Source organism: Ixodes scapularis, unplaced genomic scaffold (assembly GCF_016920785.2).
Source record: "Ixodes scapularis isolate PalLabHiFi unplaced genomic scaffold, ASM1692078v2 PGA_scaffold5__190_contigs__length_132052651, whole genome shotgun sequence".
NCBI lineage: Eukaryota > Metazoa > Arthropoda > Arachnida > Ixodida > Ixodidae > Ixodes > Ixodes scapularis.
Genome location: NW_024609880.1, coordinates 29,218,368 through 29,238,675, shown reverse-complemented (window position 1 = coordinate 29,238,675; position 20,308 = coordinate 29,218,368). Strand labels below are relative to the sequence as shown.

General features: G+C 44.3%; 1 protein-coding gene across 1 annotated transcript in view; it reads right to left on the bottom strand.

Annotated features, from left to right (window-relative positions):
* The window catches only part of LOC121047326 (nascent polypeptide-associated complex subunit alpha, muscle-specific form-like), a 79,596-nt gene extending 60,354 nt beyond the window's left edge, over positions 1-19,242 (bottom strand). The window contains exon 1 of the mRNA XM_040502464.1: positions 19,078-19,242. Coding sequence (XP_040358398.1) covers positions 19,078-19,242 — 165 coding nt within the window. The remainder of the gene's footprint in view (positions 1-19,077) is intronic.
* Positions 19,243-20,308: the final 1,066 nt, after the last annotated feature.

The window sequence follows — 20,308 nt, the reverse complement described above, 5'->3', positions numbered from 1 at the left end:
AGTCGCAGTACTTTTTTTTGTAAAAGAAAAATTAGAGCAGGGAGTTTTTAGAGTCAAAGTTGTGCGCGTTCGCAGACAACCGAGCTACCGACTTTTTTTAACTTCTGGTGCCATCTCCATATAAGCACAGCGAATAGACAATAAAGTCCGTCGCCTGCCTGCTGCAGCTATCGGAAGATGGCGCCACGAGTAAATAGCGGCGCTAGCTCGGTCGTCTGCGATCGCGTCTAATCTTGATTTAGGTAAGTTAGCTGCTCTCATTGTTTTTACAGAAAGAGAACTGCGCCTTGAAATTTCACAAGGTAAAACTGACCTGCTCAGTGCACACTTCATGAGCGTCTAATGAGCGCAGGCGCTCATTTTTCCGACTTGTTTTAGCGCCGAAGGTCCTCATGGGACACGCCACAGAGTCGACGGATCTTTTTGTCTGTACGTCTCTTATTACTCAGAACCAAAAAGTAATTATGGCACCTGCCGCATTATTTCAATAAAAAGAAGAAGAAAAAGAAAAATCTAATCACAAAGAAAAAACAACTTTGTATTTCTTCGCGGGAAGTTCTTTTGCTGGAATAATTCTCATGGCGCCCGCGTAGTTTATTCCTTCATTTGACGCATTTTCGCCCTAAGCAGACGTCGGATGAAAAAGCCTCGTTGTTTTTTATTTTTTTATTTTTTGACACTGGAAATGTCATGGGATATTGCTAAGCTTTCTCATTGAATTTCCACCACTCGCGTCATATTAACATCGAGGTTAAGGCTCCTGAAATGCGTATTTAATTTATTCAAACTAAAAAAAAAAAAAAACAGGGTCTCATTTTTTCTCACGCAACCAAAGCAAGACGAGCCCGGCAAATAAGAATCTCCAAAAGATTGTTACGATAAAAAAAAAAATCAAAACTTGGCGAAAAGTTTATCTTCCACTGAATTCTCAAATCCCTGTTTTACGAGTACCTTAAAGGCCTAGAGAGCAAAGTCCTTTCGACAACTCAATGAATCAGCGCACACCGATGTGCATGCTCAGAGTCGATATTTCGAGCAGCTTGCCGATTTTTCAAAGACGCTTGTTCCAAAAGCCTTCGACGTACTCGTAAAACAGGCGTTTTAACCTTTCACTTTGTATAGACCAACACGCTAGGCTGACGTTATGCCGCCGCGATGGTGAAGACATCAGCAAATCTCACGTGCAGACGCTTCGCTTGACGTGAATCTGGTTTCTGCGCCTGTTGTGGGCCAACGCTGACTTGTTTGTAAACACTGTGCGTGTCTATCGATTCTAGGCTGTAGATACGGATACTTGGCGTCTGCTCGGAAGCACAAATTGGATTCCCTAGGATTTGCTTTGGTAGCCCTGCGAAACGCTTTGGTAGCTCGCTGCCAGCCTGCGCGAAGGAGCAGAGCGCGCGAAGCAATGGCGGCCAGTGAGAACACCGCGAGCTCCCAGAGCATCGCTGACAAAAGCGGCATCCGTTTCGCATTTCGGTCAGCGTTTATGACGCGGCTCACTTCTTGTGTATAAAATTGTATGTTTTACTGCGTTTAGTATTTGGGTGTCTTCTGAGCCTCAAAGTTTTCTGCGACCTCAAAATGAAACGCTACGCTTTGGTGGTTCTATACGCCTAAAATATTTTGGTTCGTAAATATATTTTTTTACAACACGGCGTCTTGATAAGCCAAACTAATATGGTTCTCACACGGCTAAATGTTGAAAAAAATAAAATGAACGACCGCAATATGACTTGACGAAATCGCGTGATAAAGATGTACAGCAAAGAAAACTTTTACAATCCAGAAAAAAGCGCAGCATTTTAGTGATAATAGGACAAGGCGCTTAAATTGCATGCTTGAGCGCACAACGAACAACCCTGCCTTCGTAACGGCTCTTTAATGTTGAGTCAAATAAAGAATCTAGGTTTTTAATGAGTCTAGCCACTTTTCTATCAATATAAATGAGCCTCAAATAGTTAAGTGCAATAAATCACTCGCTTACGTCGGCAACACATTTGAATTGATGGTTTGTTTCAGTGTATAGACCTCTTGCAACTATACGTGCTCGTGCACAATCGCAAAAAAAAAACAACAAACAAACAAGGCAATATAAAACAAGATGTGCAAACAAATTGAAGGTGTTTAAGCTTATAGCGATAAATCGGGGTGATCGTCCGTCGAATCGTGTTTATGTAGGAGGAGTTAGCGCCTTTGAATTTTCGCGCTGCTTCGCCAGTGCTGCGTGGCAACCGTGGCGTGCGCTTTGTTCGCACTTGCGACCCGCTTCACGCTTGAAAGCAGATTGTCGTGTTCGCGCGTGCGTGATCGTGCCACGGGGCCTCGCACCGACGGCGAGCCCACTTGTTCGACAGCCCCGCCCCTGGATCATTTCAGATGCACGACAAAACGAAAAAAAAAAGCAGGTTTGATTGTACGAGCATAATGCATCTAAACAGGTAATGGCGATTCGCCGGTTGAAAGGTGCGCGCAACGCTTCTTGACATCCAACAAATATTGTGAAAAAATTTACATAATCTCGGTCATACTCACAAAGTGCGGGAACACAGAATACGCACAGCGCAAACTACCATTTCGCAAAAGTTGATGCCGTGCAGCTTGAGGTCAAGTGGCGCGTGGTTACGTCACGATAATTCACGTCACATGATCTGACCACGTGATGTCGATATTTTAAATGAATATATAAAAGAGAAATTGATGTTACGTGGCTCGAGGTCACATTACGTGGTCCCGCGATGTTTTTACTCACCTAAAGGGCGCAAACGTTAATAAATTATGTCTTAAATTTCCGCAGGTTGAAACTAATTACATAGCAGTACAACTACTTTTTGAAAGTAAGGATTTTTTTTTTGAAAATTACTTTTTAATTAAGTAAGACAGTAGTTTTCGCTGTTTTTTTATTCTTTAATTTTCAGTATACCAGAACTTAGATCTTCGCGTTGCATCGCAAAAGCCTCATGCGCCGCAAAATGAGCGTCCGAGAGGTTTTCTCGTTTGAAGATAACCTGACGACGCATATGCTATGCATGATTAAAATACTTTTTCTTTATATATATTTCAAATCGAGTCAGCTTAATATCTGATGTGATTCCGTCCTGATTTTGGAGAGGTCGTCCTCAGTTTTGATTGGTCGAGCCATAACAGCCTGCGTTCTAAAGAACTCGTTCCGACTCCCACCCCTGCCCGTTTCGATCTGGGTGAGCATCGTACCGGCGTGAGGTCGTGTATCACTACTGCGTGGTGCACGTTAAAGACCCCAGGCTAGCGGTTGTACTGCACTGGATAAATTGTTCATCCACAGCGAGTGACTCGTCGCAACTTTGAAATGGCTGACCCACTACACGCTCTATAGATATCCACACAACCCCAATTATAATTAGGGGCGAAGCTCCTTTGGGGCTAGCCATGTCCGTATGTCCATCCGCCGTCGGGTGCACGTGCTCCTGCTCGTGGGCTCACGCGCTCAAGCGCTCACGTGCTCCCATGCTCGTGTAGGTCAAAAAAAAAAAAACGAATCACCACGTGGTGAATGATGTTGATTGGGGCGAAGCTCTGGTGGTGCTTGTCTGCGTAGACGGTGAGCCGCAGTATGCCGAGCCTTTCGTTCGTTTTCATCCATGTCGGAAAGAGAATGTGTGGTATGGAACGTGGTTATATACGCATTTGAGCATTTGACCGCAGCGTGACATGGATGAAAACAAAGGAATGGCTCGGCATGCTGCGGCTCAGCGTATACGCAGACAAGCACCACCAGAGCTTCGCCCCAATCAACATCATTCACCACGTGGAGATGCGGTTGTTTTTTTTTCGTTCTGACTGTTCACAAAACTGCCCCTAACACTGTTACAACATTCAATATTTTTCTAAACAATATCATCGACCATATATTTCAATCACAATGAAAGGTTTGCGTAAAAATAGAAAAAAATAAATTAATCTTCTAGAAAAACAGTTTAGTTTGAGTTATTACTGAGTGTTTGTTGAGTTTCTATGCTGTTGAAGTGTATAGGTATATTTGATGTATTACGTACCATATGAAACTTCGAGGGAGTGTTAGAGAATCACGAGCCATATAGTGTTGGGAATTTAAAACAAAACGAATTTAATAACGAGAGATTCAAATTAATTCTTCAGTCACGGCGCCATCTTGTTGTCCTCTTCCCTTCCACCCGCTGTCGGGGTTGTCAGCCCTCTTCCGGGCCACTGCTTTCTGCGGTGGCGAGTGTCGGCGGCCGCTAACACGAGTAAGGGGCTCCGTCAAGCGTTACTTCAGCCATTCAAGTATCAAAATGTTATATAACATGTTTTATGTGAACCTTGGCGAAAGGCATCCATAGTTCTCTAAATCATTGCGCATAGGGCCAAGGAAACCCCAAAAACTTCTTTTTCGTCACATAGAATGAGTCTAATCTGTTTGTCCCAAGAGCACAGGTCAACGCATTTCCGGACATTATTCTCGATGAGTATTGTTCCAAAACAACACAAGAGCGCAAAGTATGGCGCATTGTCACGCGATTAGGGCAGATGTTTTCTTAGCAGAAATGCCGCGAAAGAAGAAAGGGGCGGCGGCCGCTTCCTAAAGTGTTTCCTTCCCCAACGAAAGACATGAAGGTCTGCGCGTTCGCTTTTCCCTGAATAAGCTCCACAGGGTGAAGGCAGGGGAAGCGTTCAGGGAGGCGTACAGCGGGCGAAGCAAGGATAGACACAACTCTGCACTGTGCCTGCTTTACTCGCTTTGTGTCGCTTTCAATAGACCGATCTCACCAAGCGTTTGGCGCATGCGCGAGGCAGCCGTAACTTTAGTTCACAGGAGTCAATTGGCCGTGCACGAGCCTGTTCGTGCCCTGCACGCGCAGAGCTCCAGCAAGGTTGTCGCACGCGCAGAAAGACTAAAGTTCCCTCGATGCATTGCGGCAGCGGTGGCGTAGTCAAACTGGATGGTGAGATCGGTCTATTAGAAGAAGCATCTTTGCCCGCGTAGGATAAGGCTACGCACAGAAAGTTCTGGCTGGTTGACGAGGTATTTGAGACAAACGATCACAACTCATTGTATCAGGTTTTAAAATGTGTTGGCCCTCTTAGTGGAGCGCCCTCCGGATTGTAGCTTGATTCCATCCCCACTAACGGGGCGCCATGAAACCGTCTCGTCCGAAGTTACGCTAATATTTATTTATTTACTGATACTGCTAGCCTCGTTCGAGTCTGTAGCAGGAGCGGTATAAACACACAAAAACACAATTAAAAAAGGGATATCATAAAAACAAATCTCGGCAGCGCTCTGCTGCATTGCAACGAACACATAATACGTTACCGGTTTAATCTTAGATAAGAACAAAGACATGGAAAGACTGGCGACAGTGTCAACTGGCAAGGTATTGCATTTTCGAATAGTACGCGGAAAAGAAAAAGACTCATAAAATGCATCATTTGCAACACAGCAAACTCGCGAATTCACAAATAATGCGATTGTTTTTTTACCGTTCGCTGGACGAAATAAGTGTATTTGTTCTTGCGAATTTTTAGGGTTGTCATTAACAATCAGGTACTATAAGTTTAGTCGATCCTTCCGACGTCTACTGTCGAGGGCATTGTTTACTTTGTTGAACCCTGACTTTCCAGCTACGTCTTCACTCGAAAGCTTTTCTTCATCCACTTTGCCCTTCGCCCCCACATTTGTATTTTTTTTTCTCGATCCCCAATCCCGAGTTGCTAGTATTGCATTCAAGTGGGCCTCGAAACAAGCGTAATTACGAGAGTATTTAGTAATTTTATTGAAATTACTACTTGAAAGTAATGCATGCCATTTTTAAGTCACGAGCACAGAGAAGTTATTAATTTCATTACTCATCGGAACACAAACAAATATAAATATTCTAATTGCAGTACAGTTATGTCATTACTGCCACCTGTGCGAGAAATACGTATATAATTACCCTTAAAAAAAAGGTGTAACACTGGAGTGTTGTTAGTGACTATAAAAACTAGCAGACTAGAGCCTGGAAAGCGCATTTCTCCCGTGGCCAGGCACTCATCTCGGCAGGCTCTTCACGGAACGTTTGAATTAAAAGGGTCGCTCTTTGCGCAAACAGAATGCCGGCAATAATATTAGGGCCTGAAGTAAAAACAAACAAATACTGTAAGTGAAATTTCATGTTTTCGGTAACTACCGATAAACACCGAAAAGTATTCACCGGGGCAGTTTTATAAAAAAAGAACATTCTTAAATACAAAACAAAACAATAAACAAACAAACAGAGTATCACGGAATTAAAAAAAAAAGAAACAAATACTTGAGCACCTCTATTGTTTAGCGTTATCCCGAAACAGAGCACACCGACTAAACACTTCAATAACCGGCGTTCTTTTTTTTTTTTTTTTAAGTCTCGCTTTTTGACACATTTCATTCTTTTATCGGTACGGGGTCTTTTTCCAAGTATGAGGGCAGGGAGTGAGAGAGAGGAGGAGGCAAGAGTTCGCAGTGAAGTCAGAACGCCCGGCACTGATTGGAATGATTAGTGGATAGGTGTAAAGTCCCTTTTTCTACTCCCTCTTCGAATGCGATTTTGAACGTGAGCGCCAAACGCTGGACACCGGCGTTCGGCGTTCGAACATTGAGGAGAGACAAAGGCGGCTAGCTTTTTGCGTCTCCCCACCGATCATTCGAACCGGAGCTCGGTGTTCTGACGTTCCCGAGCCCCTCTCGTCCTCGTCTTTCCCTCAATTTCGACCCGCATTCAGGTCACGTGAATGTTCTTGGAAGTTTGGGGAATATGATTCCCGCCTTATGATTTCTTGAACATACGCTCTGATAAACGCCGATTTTTTCTTGTCCTAGAGCAAAAATTACACTGCAAAACATCAAATCTGAGAAAAAGAAGAGAGAAAAAAAAACAAAAAACGTAAATTGCCGAGAACTATTTTCGAGCTAAAAAAAAAAACAACCCAAAACAACCAAAAAACAAAAACAAAACAAACATGGAAGTTTAAAATCATAATCATCAGCTTAAAATTATCAGTTGGGGCTGCACTCGCACTTAATTTAAGAATCGGGATAACCGAGGTGGGTAAGACGCGGGGCGGTTAGCGTGGGCTTAAAATTATAAGCTGCTTCTCCAGCGTACTTTTCAAAAGTAAAACAAAAATGATAGGGCAATATCTAGAGTACGGAAATTGTTTACGTGAGGCACTCAAATAAACGTTAAAACTTAGTGTTCGAGATTAATCTGCGTGAGTAGATAAATACGTAGGGCAGTGTACTCTCCTTCAACCAGTGGATCGTTTACGTAACAGTAATCAAATTACACACACCCAAATTTCACGAATAAGCAATTTGAAATTACTTCCGTGTTTCTGAATGTAGATTTTCCTACTATCCACCCATGTTGAACAAACCGCCTTGGCTAAAAATATAAATAAATAAATATAACAAAACATTAAGATTCGAGTTTTGTTTTAAAGTTGGCTTCACCTTATCAAGTATCGTATTGAGGGAATGCACGCTTCGCAGGAGCCTGAACGAAGTGCGCAACAGTCTTGCCGAAGCTACATCCTTGCCACCTCCTCGTTAGTGCTCTCGTATCAACATCCTACACTTATACGAAGAAGTACGGCTCTCGTCTCGTTTAGAGAAGCACTCGTAATTTTTCCGCTTCCTGCGCAACTAAACAAACAAACAAACAAACGGGATGTGCACAGAGTGAAGAAATGGGACGCAATCAGTAAGTCATGGAAATAAAAAAAAATAAAAAAATAGAACAAGAAGAATTGTTCAAATTAAAGAAAAATAAAGCAAAGAAGGCCAAAAATGTTGTACGCATGCTTCCAAGGATGAAGCAGAAGCATCAAACGAACGGGGATTCGCCGGGAAGCTCTTCTCCCAAGTAACATCTTTACGAGGCATTCAGTGCTCGCGCATAAAACCGAAAATAGCGATCGGAGGAAATAGAAGAAAAAATAAGAGAAAAAGGCCATGTTTGCTTACTGCCTTAATGAGGCGCTTGTTTATCGCTTCGTTAACGTTGCCTTTTTTTTTTTCGGTACGTCGAGGTTAGGGCTAGCGAACGATGGCAAGCCTCTGTCGCGTCCGGTGAGGCGTAGGCGAACAAAAAAGCTGCGTGCAGAAAAAAATAAAAAAATAAATGAGGAATTGTTTTGAATTACAGCCTGCGAGATTCCTTGTAAAAATCACCTACGTGAAAGACGGAAGAAATGAATACTTGATAGTGACTACCCACATTCTTACTGAACACGCTCTCACGCATGCGCTCACACATGTATACACGCACACACACGCAAGCAAGCTTATATGCACACACGCACACGCACACACACGCACCGCCCCCAGATACAAGCATGCGCACACGCGTGCACGCACAGACATGCACACATAAATACGCACGCATTTATGTGCGCATTATACGCACAAGTACACAGACGGACACGCACATGCACCCACGAACGCGTACGCACGCAAACGAACACGCACGCGCCCACGCACACATAACACCCACGCGAACTTGCACAAAACCTCGAAAAACAGCTCGGAATTTCAGACGTGTGGCTCGGTTGGGGAGAACAGTTTAGTCATTGACGTGATCGCGACGCCTCACGGAGAAAGTCAAGGTTTAGTCGGAAACATTGGGCTCGGTGCCGAGTGTGGTGCATGTGTAATAGCCCGTTCCAATAGAGGGCTTATTTACAATGTAGTGCAAAGACAACACAGGAAAGAGAGAGATATAGGAAAGAACGCTACTCACAACTAGGTACTTACTGTACGTATTGTGAAAGAGGTAAACGAGGTTTCATAGTATTTGCCACTTTGTTTACCTCCTTCACTACACATACAGTAAATACCTATAGTCCGTTGCAACCTAAAAACGAAGGGCGAGGGTAAGACGGGCCGGGGAGGAGGAAGCAGACGGAACGCTGGAGAAGAGAGGAAGAAACCTCCTTCATTCTTTAGCGTTCCGTCTGCTTCCTTCTCCCCGGCCCGTCTTACCCTCGCCTTCGTTCTTAGGTTGCAACGGACTATAGTTGTGAGTAGCGTTCTTTCCTATCTCTTTCTCTTTCCTGTGTTGTTTTTGCTCTAAATTGTAAATATGCGAAACCAACTAGCCCAACAGCTCATTTTGATATCGATAATGGGCTTCTGGTCGGAGACATTTCAGCGTATGGTGTGGACTTTGTTCGCTATCTAAGGCAACAAAGCGCAAGTGCTGGACTGCGGCGTTTACGCTGTGGGCCTTGATCATGCACGAAGAACACAAATGACAGATGAAGAAATAGACATGACCTTGGTGAATATACTAGGGGCCTTAGGTTTAGCAATGCACGATTATATTGTGGCATGCAAACAAATTTGTTGTGACTTGTTAGGGTCTTAAGTGCCTATAGTCATACTAGTGCTCTCAAGTGTTATTTATCTAACGATCTTTAGCATCACCTAACTTCCATTGAGCTCAACTAAGTTGTCCGGTGTTACATGGTACATAGGCCAACAACCCCAGTTGTGATGCGTGCCAGGGGACACAGTTGAAACCCAAACCAAACCAAAACTGATGTCACATAACTTTTTTTAAGAAGTGATGCAAATTAATTATATGCACACTTTTCATTCATTATGAACGTTTAAAAAAAAGGAACTTCTTTTTTATTCTTAGAGTGAAGAAATAATAAGGAGAACGTCTCACACGAATTCAAGCAAGAGAGACATAACAAACGTCCTATCGACACCAACATCACAATGACAGTCCTCGCCGAGCTCTTGCTTCCTCGATGTGCCGTTATAGTTCTAGCAGCAGCTCTGGCCCCAACTCACACCTCTTACGACAATATCTGCCTCTACGATACTTTCTTGATACCTCCACTAGTCTTTCGCAAGAGTAACTGCTTTGCTTGAGCTGGCCATGGGCGACAATGCGACGGACGCCGCCATCTTTAGCTCTATTGGGGCGACCCCCCATCAATGAGGTAGGCCAGCTCAGTTTTACTCAGTAATCGTTAACAGCTCAATGTCAGTTGTCGCCGCCACTGATCTTTATTGTAATCGGCTGAATCGCGGGTTGGGAGCCGGTCGGTGGCACCACCGGCGGTTATTGCGTGGAACCAGGCAATAAACGCAAATCTATAGGAAACATACACAAATGTGGAATATTGAAGCCTGTACTCGGTGCTCGAAGGCGAGTATTTTAGAAATTGAATCGGCATTTGTCAAGCGTTCCACGGCCCATTAAAAACTCTAAAGTGCCAGCACACCCACGGCTGACCTGGCAAGCTTCCTCTCGTAGTAAAGTAAACAAAGAAGCTTGCCGTCAAAAAGGCTGTCCTCGGGGAAGCCCAGAAGTCGATGTATATCGAAAAAGTTCTATCTTGACTGTGACTTTCCGGCAGTGAGCGAATTCCGCGTAGCCAAGCATTCAAGCTTGTCGTCTGCTAAACGCAACTCATCAAAACCGCCACTGACTCCGCGGTAACTCCAGTTAACTCTTGTCTCATTGACCTGCACTACATTTTCGCTCAGCGGAGTCACTCTTGGCTATAAAACATGTATTCCTAAAAAATGTGAGGGTTGCCAAGTTTAATGTTCTCAAACAAGCTATTTAACGGGCTTTCCGAAGAACAACCAAAAAGTTGCAGTGCCTTCGAAAGCATAGAAACGGGGGAATCGGCACTTTTTATCGTTTTTCCCTCAGAGTCTCACGCATTAGCTAGTGTCAAGTGATGGCTGCCGGTGGTTCCACTAGACCGCAGAAAAAGAATCCGCCGATCCGCGATTAATCCTACTATAATAGAAATCAGTGGGCGTCACGCTGTAAATCCTGCCGATCGCCATTGAGTCAACTGTCGTTGACTTAAAGGGATTGTGCGGTGATATCCGGAAGTTACTACATATCTTCGCTGGTCATGAAGAGAGGGCATAAATATAATCATTTGTAATAATCTTCCATTGAAAAGACGCCCCAATATTCGTTATGCATGTCTGAACGTGTCATGATGTTGCATCATGCATGGCAACGTCATGCCTGACGACTTAATCCCTGTTTCGATCAACATGGTTGATGGTGCGTACTAAGGTCATCGTCGTAGAATTGAGCTTACCTCAATACTGTAAATCTTGTCTTACTTAAAACACAGTTGTTTTACTGAGACAGCAGTCATAAGCTGAGGTGGCTCTCTTTGCCTGATGTTACGTCAAAGCTTCTGCCGTTGCGAACGAAAACTCAGCGTGTTTACCAGGTGCAATTTCAACAGTTGGACTCTTCTTAAATTTGAATCACTGCTGCGGCGGAGGATTAAAAATTCGGATATTGAACGGATGATATTCATAAAAGCAACAACAGTATAACTAAATTGTTTTCTGAAAGAAAATTTTTTTTTTTATCGGAAAATCATTTTAATGACAGATGAGAGCGCTACTGTAACTAGGGTATTTACATACGATATTAGTAGAGTTGCGAGTTTAATCTTAAAAATCATACTTCTCCTTGGTCATTCCTATCTTTGCCCTCTTTTGGTATGAACCAACAGTTAAAAAAACACACACGCAACAATAATTTTTCAGAAGGAAGCTTTTTTTGTGGGTGTGTCTATCTGGCACGATACATGCGATGCGCGGCGTGTTTTAATTGAAATTTGAATTGGCAGCGTATATCATGCAGACCACTACGAGGCTGGCGGCAGAGGTGCAATGCGGTCGTTTTGTCCTCGAGGATGTCAATACTTCAGGTTGATTCCAGCGCTTTGCAAGCTATAATGCGTCGGCGAGTCGTCGCAAAATATAGTGTAGTGAGTGTGTCTACAAGGCCTGAAGTTAGTCATCCCCAGTGGACGCATGGCGTCTCATCTGAAGTTGAGAAACTCAGCCAGTGCAGTGTACCGCTGCCAGCCTGGGGTGTTTGACGTGCACCACGCAGTAGTGGTACACGGCGGCACACCCGTACGCTGCCCCACTAGGTCTAAACGAGCAGGGCTGAAGATTGAGCTCGGGATCCCTGGGTTCTTTAGCGAGAGCTTTCGCTCCGCGAACTCCGAGCTGCGGATCGTTGACACACTCGAGCAATGATTCCCCCTAGAAAATACGCAAGGAAGGCGGCAGATATCCCAAGATGTTTCCTGTACTTTAAAAATAATTTTTTTTTTTAAAGATAAGACGCGCAATGGGCACTCATGGACATTACGAATCTGATCTTACTTTATCTTGAGTGTGTTATACGTACATACATATGTATATATATATATGCTTAATTTAGACAGTGCATGTAAAAACGATATCGGGTTCGAATCTTACGAACAGCGTATCGCTTAGTAAACCCAAAGAAAATTAAAAGTTTATCGTAAAGTTACAATAACGAAATATAGAGTTTTTCTTGTTCATGGTTTTCTACTGTGAGTTTCAGTAGTCGAACGCATAGGAGGTCAAAGAAGACGTTATTTAAACAATTATGAGCCTTCAAATGATCTTATTTTTACGATAAACTGATGGCGTTTGAGCTCCGAAGCAACCAATCAAAAACAGCTTTAATTCTTACTTTTTCCATTGCATAATCGTTTCAGAATAAGAAAGTGAGAAACAACCGAACAGCGCATCCCGCGTAAAATGCGAAGAACACTTGACAAAAAAAGCTGATTCAGGCGGTCATCCACCGAAGCGCCATCTCCACAGAAAGTTCATTTAAAAAGACCGCGTCGGAGAGCTGTGCGGTAGTGTGAACACGTTCGGCCATTCCAAACTTGGGGTGTGTCTATAGAAGTAAAAATAAATAAAATAACGAATGACTCGGCGAAGCTTATATATAAGTGATCGCGAGATAGAAAGCTTTAAAATATAGAAGTCCAAGGTTGCGGCGGCCCGTCAGCTACGTGCCGTGAGCGCAAAGCGACTCGAGCACACGTCCCAATAATCTATCGAAGCTATCGCACCAAGATTTTTCCACGCTGCCCAAACACTTCTGTTCTTGTCCCACAACTTTCGTTTCTTCTTTTCCTTTTGTTGATATTTTGCGATTGTCCTCACGTTACTTTGATCGTGTGTGTGTGTGTGTGTTGCTGTCACGTTCTCAAGAAATATTCGATCGTTTCGCGTCTTTTTGCTGTTTGGTGTTGTTTTACGCTGAAATCAAGTTTTGAATTTTTGATCGCGCTCGCGCTGCGGGCAAAAGTTGGGAAACTGGACAAGGACAAACTCTTATCGGCAATGGGAGGGCGTTGCTTTGTAGCAACGTCGAAAATTGAACTTAGTAGGTCCGGCGTCCACGATAGGCGACATTATGGCACGAACTTTGTGGAAAAGGTTATCGAAGGCGTGTGAAATATGTCCCTACTAAAATTCAGGTGCGATTCAGTTCTCTCTAGCGAGGCCGACGAGCTATATTAAGCAGTGATCCATCCGGTCACGTCTCAGGCGCAACGGATTGGAAATTAACATATTTCGTCAACGGTTATTCGACTTATGGGTACTTAGATGATTACGAATTTTGTGATATCGTCCGATAAAATACGAGCTGCACGAGTACGTTTCTGTATGATATCGACGTGCGTTCCGGCCATCTTCCCTTCGCATACTATACACTCATATCATATATTTCAGCATATGAGCACTAGATTTCCCGAACGGATATATGTTAAAGCGGTTCAGGCGCAAATAGAACGAATTGCTGTAAACAATTTAGTGTTTATTTTTCTCACCGCAAAAATCAACTACAGACATCGACGAGAGCTCAGTCTCGACCCAGATGTAACGATAGTGGCCCGGGCCACCCTCTGAAGCATCAAAACTAACCTTTATCTTATTGCAAAGTTATTAGTTTTATGAACTTTCAACCAGAAAAATAAGGCCAAGTTCCTGGTAACTGACGCCTATCAGCTTCGTGTGTTCGTGGGTTTCGTAGGGTAATGTTCTCCCATCGAACATTTTTTGAAAATCGTTAATTTAAATCAAATTTAAATAAAACAGCGGGTAGTTTTGAAACTGGCATGTAGTTCGGACCGCAAGCACTACGTTTGGGCGGATACCGAGCACTTGGCGATCTGCAGTTTGTTTTTGCGACAAACAAAAGAGTGCGAGTATTTTTCGGTGACACCTCGTATATCTCACTGGAGACGAGCCTTCACATACATCCACACTAAGAACGCGCAGTGCTTTGTTTGCGCAAATGTAAGACACGAGATGGTTTCGAAAGCTTTCAAGTCGATCCGTACATACTCCCATTTCGTTAGTCAATAAAACTAGTATAACTGCTATGTCGGTGTGTGTGGAGGACCGACAAAAGATTACATCTAACAACTTTTACACTAAAAAAATTAAAGCATATGAGCATACTGCAATACCGCCAGGTGTCGGAGGATCGCGGCAGGGGACATCAAGATATTTTTATTTGTTTGAAACAGGGTATAAACTATGTAAATTACGTCGAAACATCAACAGGTCAGAAAAGACCGAAAAAAAAAGTCAACAATATTCACCGCTAATTATTCCTTGAAAGCAAACCGTTCTTAACCGAATCCACATGAACGTTACAAAAAAGAAGTGTATACAGTCGGATTTAAACTTGTGTTTGGGCGAGTTGGTTCATACTGATTTAAGAGGTTAAAAAGCGCAAACAAAACGATAACTGTAAAGACAAAAAGACAATAGGACGGGTCTTGTCGTCTTTCTGTCTTTATTGTCCTTGTTTTTTTTGTTGCGTTTTTTAACCTTTTAAATCTGTATACAGTCCATCGGTATCAATGGCATCGTTGAGCAATAGATACATTTTTCTAGAGTCGGGAATTTCACACCATCATGTAAGTGATTATCCTATAGTATTCAGGCCTCGTCTGAAGTGTCTACCTTTAAGACCCGTTCACACACTTGCAACAGAGCAGGACCGACGGAGACAATGATGGTTTTAAGCCTTTTGCGACGTCTTAGGGCGCTAGCTTCGCAACTGCGCATCCAGTCCTAAGTCGTCGCAAGAGGCTTAAAATTCGGTCTTGTCTGAGTCGGTCCTACTCGGTTACAAGTGTGTGCAACGCGCCTTCACACTCCGGTAAAAACCCACTAGTGAACTGACAGCATCAATAAAAAAACATTCAAATGACGCAGGCTATAAAAACTGGGCGACGCACGTCCAAGCTCTCGCAACATAAAAACGGGTACACGAGAATCGAGACGAGCGTAAATTGGAACAAAAAAAAAATACTCTGATAGAGTTACTGAATACTTAAAAAACACAAGTTAAGTTTTTTTTTTTTTTTTCGCAGTCTTGCCTCGAGGCACGTTCTTCAGATTTTATTGTCGGCTCATCTCACCAACTTACTCGTTGCGGAGCAAGATTAGGCCGCTTGCGACTCACCCCAAAATGCCTTTGTTCAAGGGGCACTCGAATGGGTTCTGTGATCGTTTGTTTATGATGTTAACTCCATCATGTAACCCCGTTGGAATTATCATCCCGTAGATGACAACTCTATCTACGGGACTCTAAGCATCCTAAACTCCCCCCCCCCCCCTCTCCTCCCCGAAATTACACTAATGGGTGGCCGATTTTTTTCTTGCAAACTTAAATAAAGATCGCGACACGACCTCTTTCTGCGCCTTGGAGTAGGCATCAGGGAGCGCCGTCAGTCCGCGTTTTAAAACAATAATTGCTGTATTACGTCTCATTCACCCAAATGTTCGCCGTTTTTTCTCAAATATAATGGACAACACGTCAAAAAAAAAAAAAGAATTAATATTAACGTTCTAAATGTCCAAGCCAATAAATCTTTTTATTGGTCAAATTTTATGGAGGTGGTGGGAACCCAAGAATGCCCCGCCAAGAGAAAGGAGCACCCGTATACTTTATTGCTGTGAGTTCACTGGGCGTGTCGCCATCTAGAACTGGTCATTTTTATTGACTAAATCCCAACAAACAATATGCCATCAAAAACAGGCTTCTACAAAAAGCACTTGACTATAGGGGGTACGCTGAACTAAAAATATGATAGTGACAAAAAATGAATCGCGCCAAAAGCCACGCAGAAAGGCCCTCTATGGTCATACCAAGAATTGGACAAATAGGGTCATATATGACCATATGAATGTAAGGACGGTTTATGACTTTACTTGCCCTAGTCTTGATATCGCCATATATACAACTCCTGTACAATTAAAAAAAAACAAAAAACAAACAAGAACAAAGAAATGGAAGGCGGAACGTTATGCAGCCTACTTGACCTTTTTTTTTTTTTTTTTGCTCTTCTTTTTTTTAGAAGCTTACTTTTTGTGGCCACGTTCAACCAGGTCGCCCAGCTTTCCATCCGAACTGAAAGACGATATGCAACCCAGGAATCGTACGAACCACGCAAAAAAGAAAAAAAGAAATCAACTGCCAAATCAAAATAACCAAAAAAGCGGCTATGAGGCTCGTGGGCGGAACGACGGGAAACGAATCCGCGACCAAGGTGCACTTTGCCGTGACCTATTGGGGAGAAAGGTTAGCGGGTTGGTCCGCCTTCGTGAGTCGGCTGACATTCGGCCTCGGCTCCGCGGAGGAAAACGAGGGAAGTCTCCCCAATCAGGGGAGAAAAAAAAAGAGGGAGAGCGGGAGACCTTGGGAGCGACGGCCCGAACTGCGGCCTCGGCGGCGAGGCCGCCACACGGAGCAGCCGGGCCTAATTGTTCAAGGAAATGGCCGCACGGGAGAGACTCTCGTTAGAGGCAGGGAGAGAAATATATCACGATCCCTAAATTTAAAAAGATGGTACTGTATGACATTAACAAACGCCCCCCCCCCCCCCCACACACACACACACGCAAACACAACATTGATCGAATGATTAGTGAGTGCACGCTTCGAGTATGATACGTTAAGAAAGGAAGGCTATGGCGAATCTCCGAGCATCTTATAACCGCGCCGCAGCCTATGAGATATCAGCATTTGCAGATGAAAATGCCAAAACCAATCAGAAAGTAAGAGTGAGCTAGCATATTTAGCTGCACCCTACGTTTCTTGGGCTATAGTCATAATTTCAGCCGTGTTTCTTTCTGCACTGTTAATATCCGGAGCATAGATTATACAGCGTTACATTTTTAAATTTTAATCATTACTTCGGTTACAACTAAAGTCTAAATGGTTGCGTAGATCGCTGCCACCCGCCACACTTACAGAAGTCGGAAATCTCGGCATATCAGTTATTTTATCGCAAAGTGTGTTATAGGTATAGGCCGTAAATTTTCCGGTGTTTATTTATAACGAAAATCGGTGGATACTTTTCGTTGTTCGTTCATTTTTGTTTTTCAATATCGATGTATTTCGGTGATCTGTTCTGTGGCGGACGCTTAGCACAATAATTATCGATAAGAAAATCTCACGAAATATTAAGAGTGGAAAGGCTATGAAGGGAAGGTTTGTTGAGCAAAACTAGTCATATCAGAAAGTAATATTTACTGAAATTTGTGTGTTTTTTTTGGTTAATCTGACTTTGCATTTTTGACACCGATGGATTTATATATCGGTGCTTTTTTTTTTTTTCGTTTTAACCATTTTTGTACTTTCGTAACCGTCGGTTGTTCATCGGCGTTTTTCGGTTTTAACCGACTTTGCATTTTTGACGACGACGGTTGTTTATTCTTGTTTTTCTGCTTTAATTGATTGTGTATTTTTTGTACACCGACGAATGTTTATCGGTGTTTTACGGCTAAAACCAAAAAAAGTCTACGGCCTTGTTTGAGGGTCGCGGTTAAATGTGATGAGCGTAACTCTACGCTAATCTCATGTCGCATGGCCGCTAAATTTGGCAGGCAATACACTGCCCACAAAATCTAGCGGAAACTCGAGCTCAAAAAAAAAGAAAAAGAACTTACGAATAACCATTATTTCAAGCTCGGAACATGTTCCACAATTATTTTCACTTCATCCGTGGTACTGTGATACTTTCAAACTCATAATTACTCCAGATATCTTTAGCGTGTACATCAGTAGCCAGCGTTTTCTTAAGAAGCACCGAACTAATATAACACTACCTCCCCCCCCCCCCCCCCCCCCAAAAAAAAAAAGGCGGATTTTTTTATTTTAAGTACACAGATTTGAATAGAAACGCCTCTCCTCGTAAGACGTAACCAAAACGTAGATGCGCAGCAAAGAAGCGCAAGAGGATACAAACCAAACACAACCAGCGAGCGATACCGCAACCAAAACTTTTCTTTCTCTGAAACGGGAGCGGGACTCAATCTCCGCACGTCACGTGTCTCACCGAGAAAGCTCAAAATTCGGGAGAGTACGCCGGAGTGGTCGGGAGGAAAGAGGAGAGAATCCCTGCCGACTCCGATTGCATGGCGAACGATTGGCCGGCCCGAGATTCTGGGCGCCCGCTGCTCGACTACCGACGCAGGAGACGACACCTTTCAGCGCGTGGTTTTTGCAACCATGAAGTCAGAATGGTAGGCTTGTACGCCGCTGTTTGCTCAGTTAAACTTCAAGTTTGATTATTGAAGCGGCTATTTAAAGCGGAGATAAAATGAGAGAACCGTTTTGAATGGCTCATCGGCTCTTACGATTGTACCGTTAGGCATCTACTGATTTACGAACCGAACGTTGCGGAGGCGGTATTCAGAATTTCTAGCAAAAATACAAGGGACGTGGATGAAAATCCTGGGTTAGAGTGGAGCGAAGACGACATTCTCAAAAAGGTGCAACCATCTCTCGTTCATATGAACCCCATTAATACGGATAGCCCGCTATGTGGACGAGCGTTCATGGGGACGAACTGGGTGAATATATCCGTTTATGTCTCGTTCATATGGACGACTCACATTACGAACGATTTTTTTAGAAAGAAAAGGGAGGGGGGTGGGGGAAAGGGAATGAAGATGTTTATGTGACCGTTATATGACTGTAGTAAAAAGAAATAGTGGTTCGCCTCCATCCCTTCCTCTCCCGCCCTCCTTTTCACAAACGTTTGGGGTTCAACTGGACACATACAGGCATTTGCGTCTCTTTGTTATGGACGACTCATATTATGTACAATTTTCAGGGGGAACGGAGGTGTCCCTAATAACGAGACATGGCTGTAGTGGGGAATAACTGGGGGGGGGGGATTTTCCTCCTTCGCACTTACGATCTTGTGGTTGAGGTGTGCCAGCTCCCGCTCGGTGACCTTGCGTCGGTTGTGCTCCTGCTGCTGGCGCTTGAACTCGCTGATCTTGTAGACGAGGTACATGCCCGGGAAGGCGAGCACCACGAGGGGTTTCATGAGCGACGCGTTGAGGCCGCTGCGGGGCATGGCCCTGGGCCGCCCACCACCCCACACCCCGCGCGACGACGCCACACAGCCGCCGCCACACGCACCGCCCTCCTCGGCCGCTGGCAGACCGGGCGCGACAACAACACGGGAGAGGGGCGCCAGGGCGCGGGCGCTTCTCCGGAGGTGGCAGAGGCCGGTGACGTCAGAGACGGCGATGGGCGCAGTGCCTCCCAGCGGAGAGATGGCTGAACTAGGCGCTCAACTTGGCGCCCTAACGGGGGCTCCTCCAAATTCAAATTAGGATCGAAGTGGTCTGCCTTTTCAGATAAAAGTTTCCTATCGCTGTTAATCCCAACGCGGTTCACTCTTTCCGTAAGCACAAAGTATAAAAAGCTCGAAAGTATACCTTTATGTACAAGCACTGTTGAAGACTGCCAGTTGTTTTACAAGCGTGCGTTACGTCTTCGTTGTGGACTTGGGAGTTTGAATTAGATGAGAGCAGAACGACGGCTAAATTGGGGTCCTTACAGTGCATCGAAACATTGTGACGGACTATAAAGGTATGCCAATGCCTTTTGCGACAGCTCCTAACAAAATAGATAACTGTCCTTCCCGTCTGTGGTACGAATAAAGCACATTGACATCTCTCATAATACAAATGCGCTGTGCCGAGCCAGACATGTCTAAAGCTGCCGAAGCTATTGATACGTGTGTCTGCATGTGATGTCGGGTTCTGATGCGTTTAGTAGACACGGGTCAGCGCCTACCTCGCCCCACGTTCTTTCTTCACATGTCCGTCACCTACGCTAGACTGATGACGTCAAAACCGGCGCGTTTGTGAAGACATAGCCGGTTTCTCCTAGCGACCGTTGGAAGGCGAGTCGCTTACTAATACGGAGCAGACGTCACAAGAGAGGCGAGGTGTTCCCGGGGTTTAGCGTTGTTTCGTGACAAGCCGAGGTCATCGTGTGCGCATGCGTCGGCTACGTAACGCGCTACGTCACAGCGCGCAAAGCCGGTCGATGGGGAGGCGCCGGAGCAGGATGGCTGGGCCGACGCACCCGCGCAGCTCAGCGCATTCCAGTGGGGACGCTTTTCCCTGACG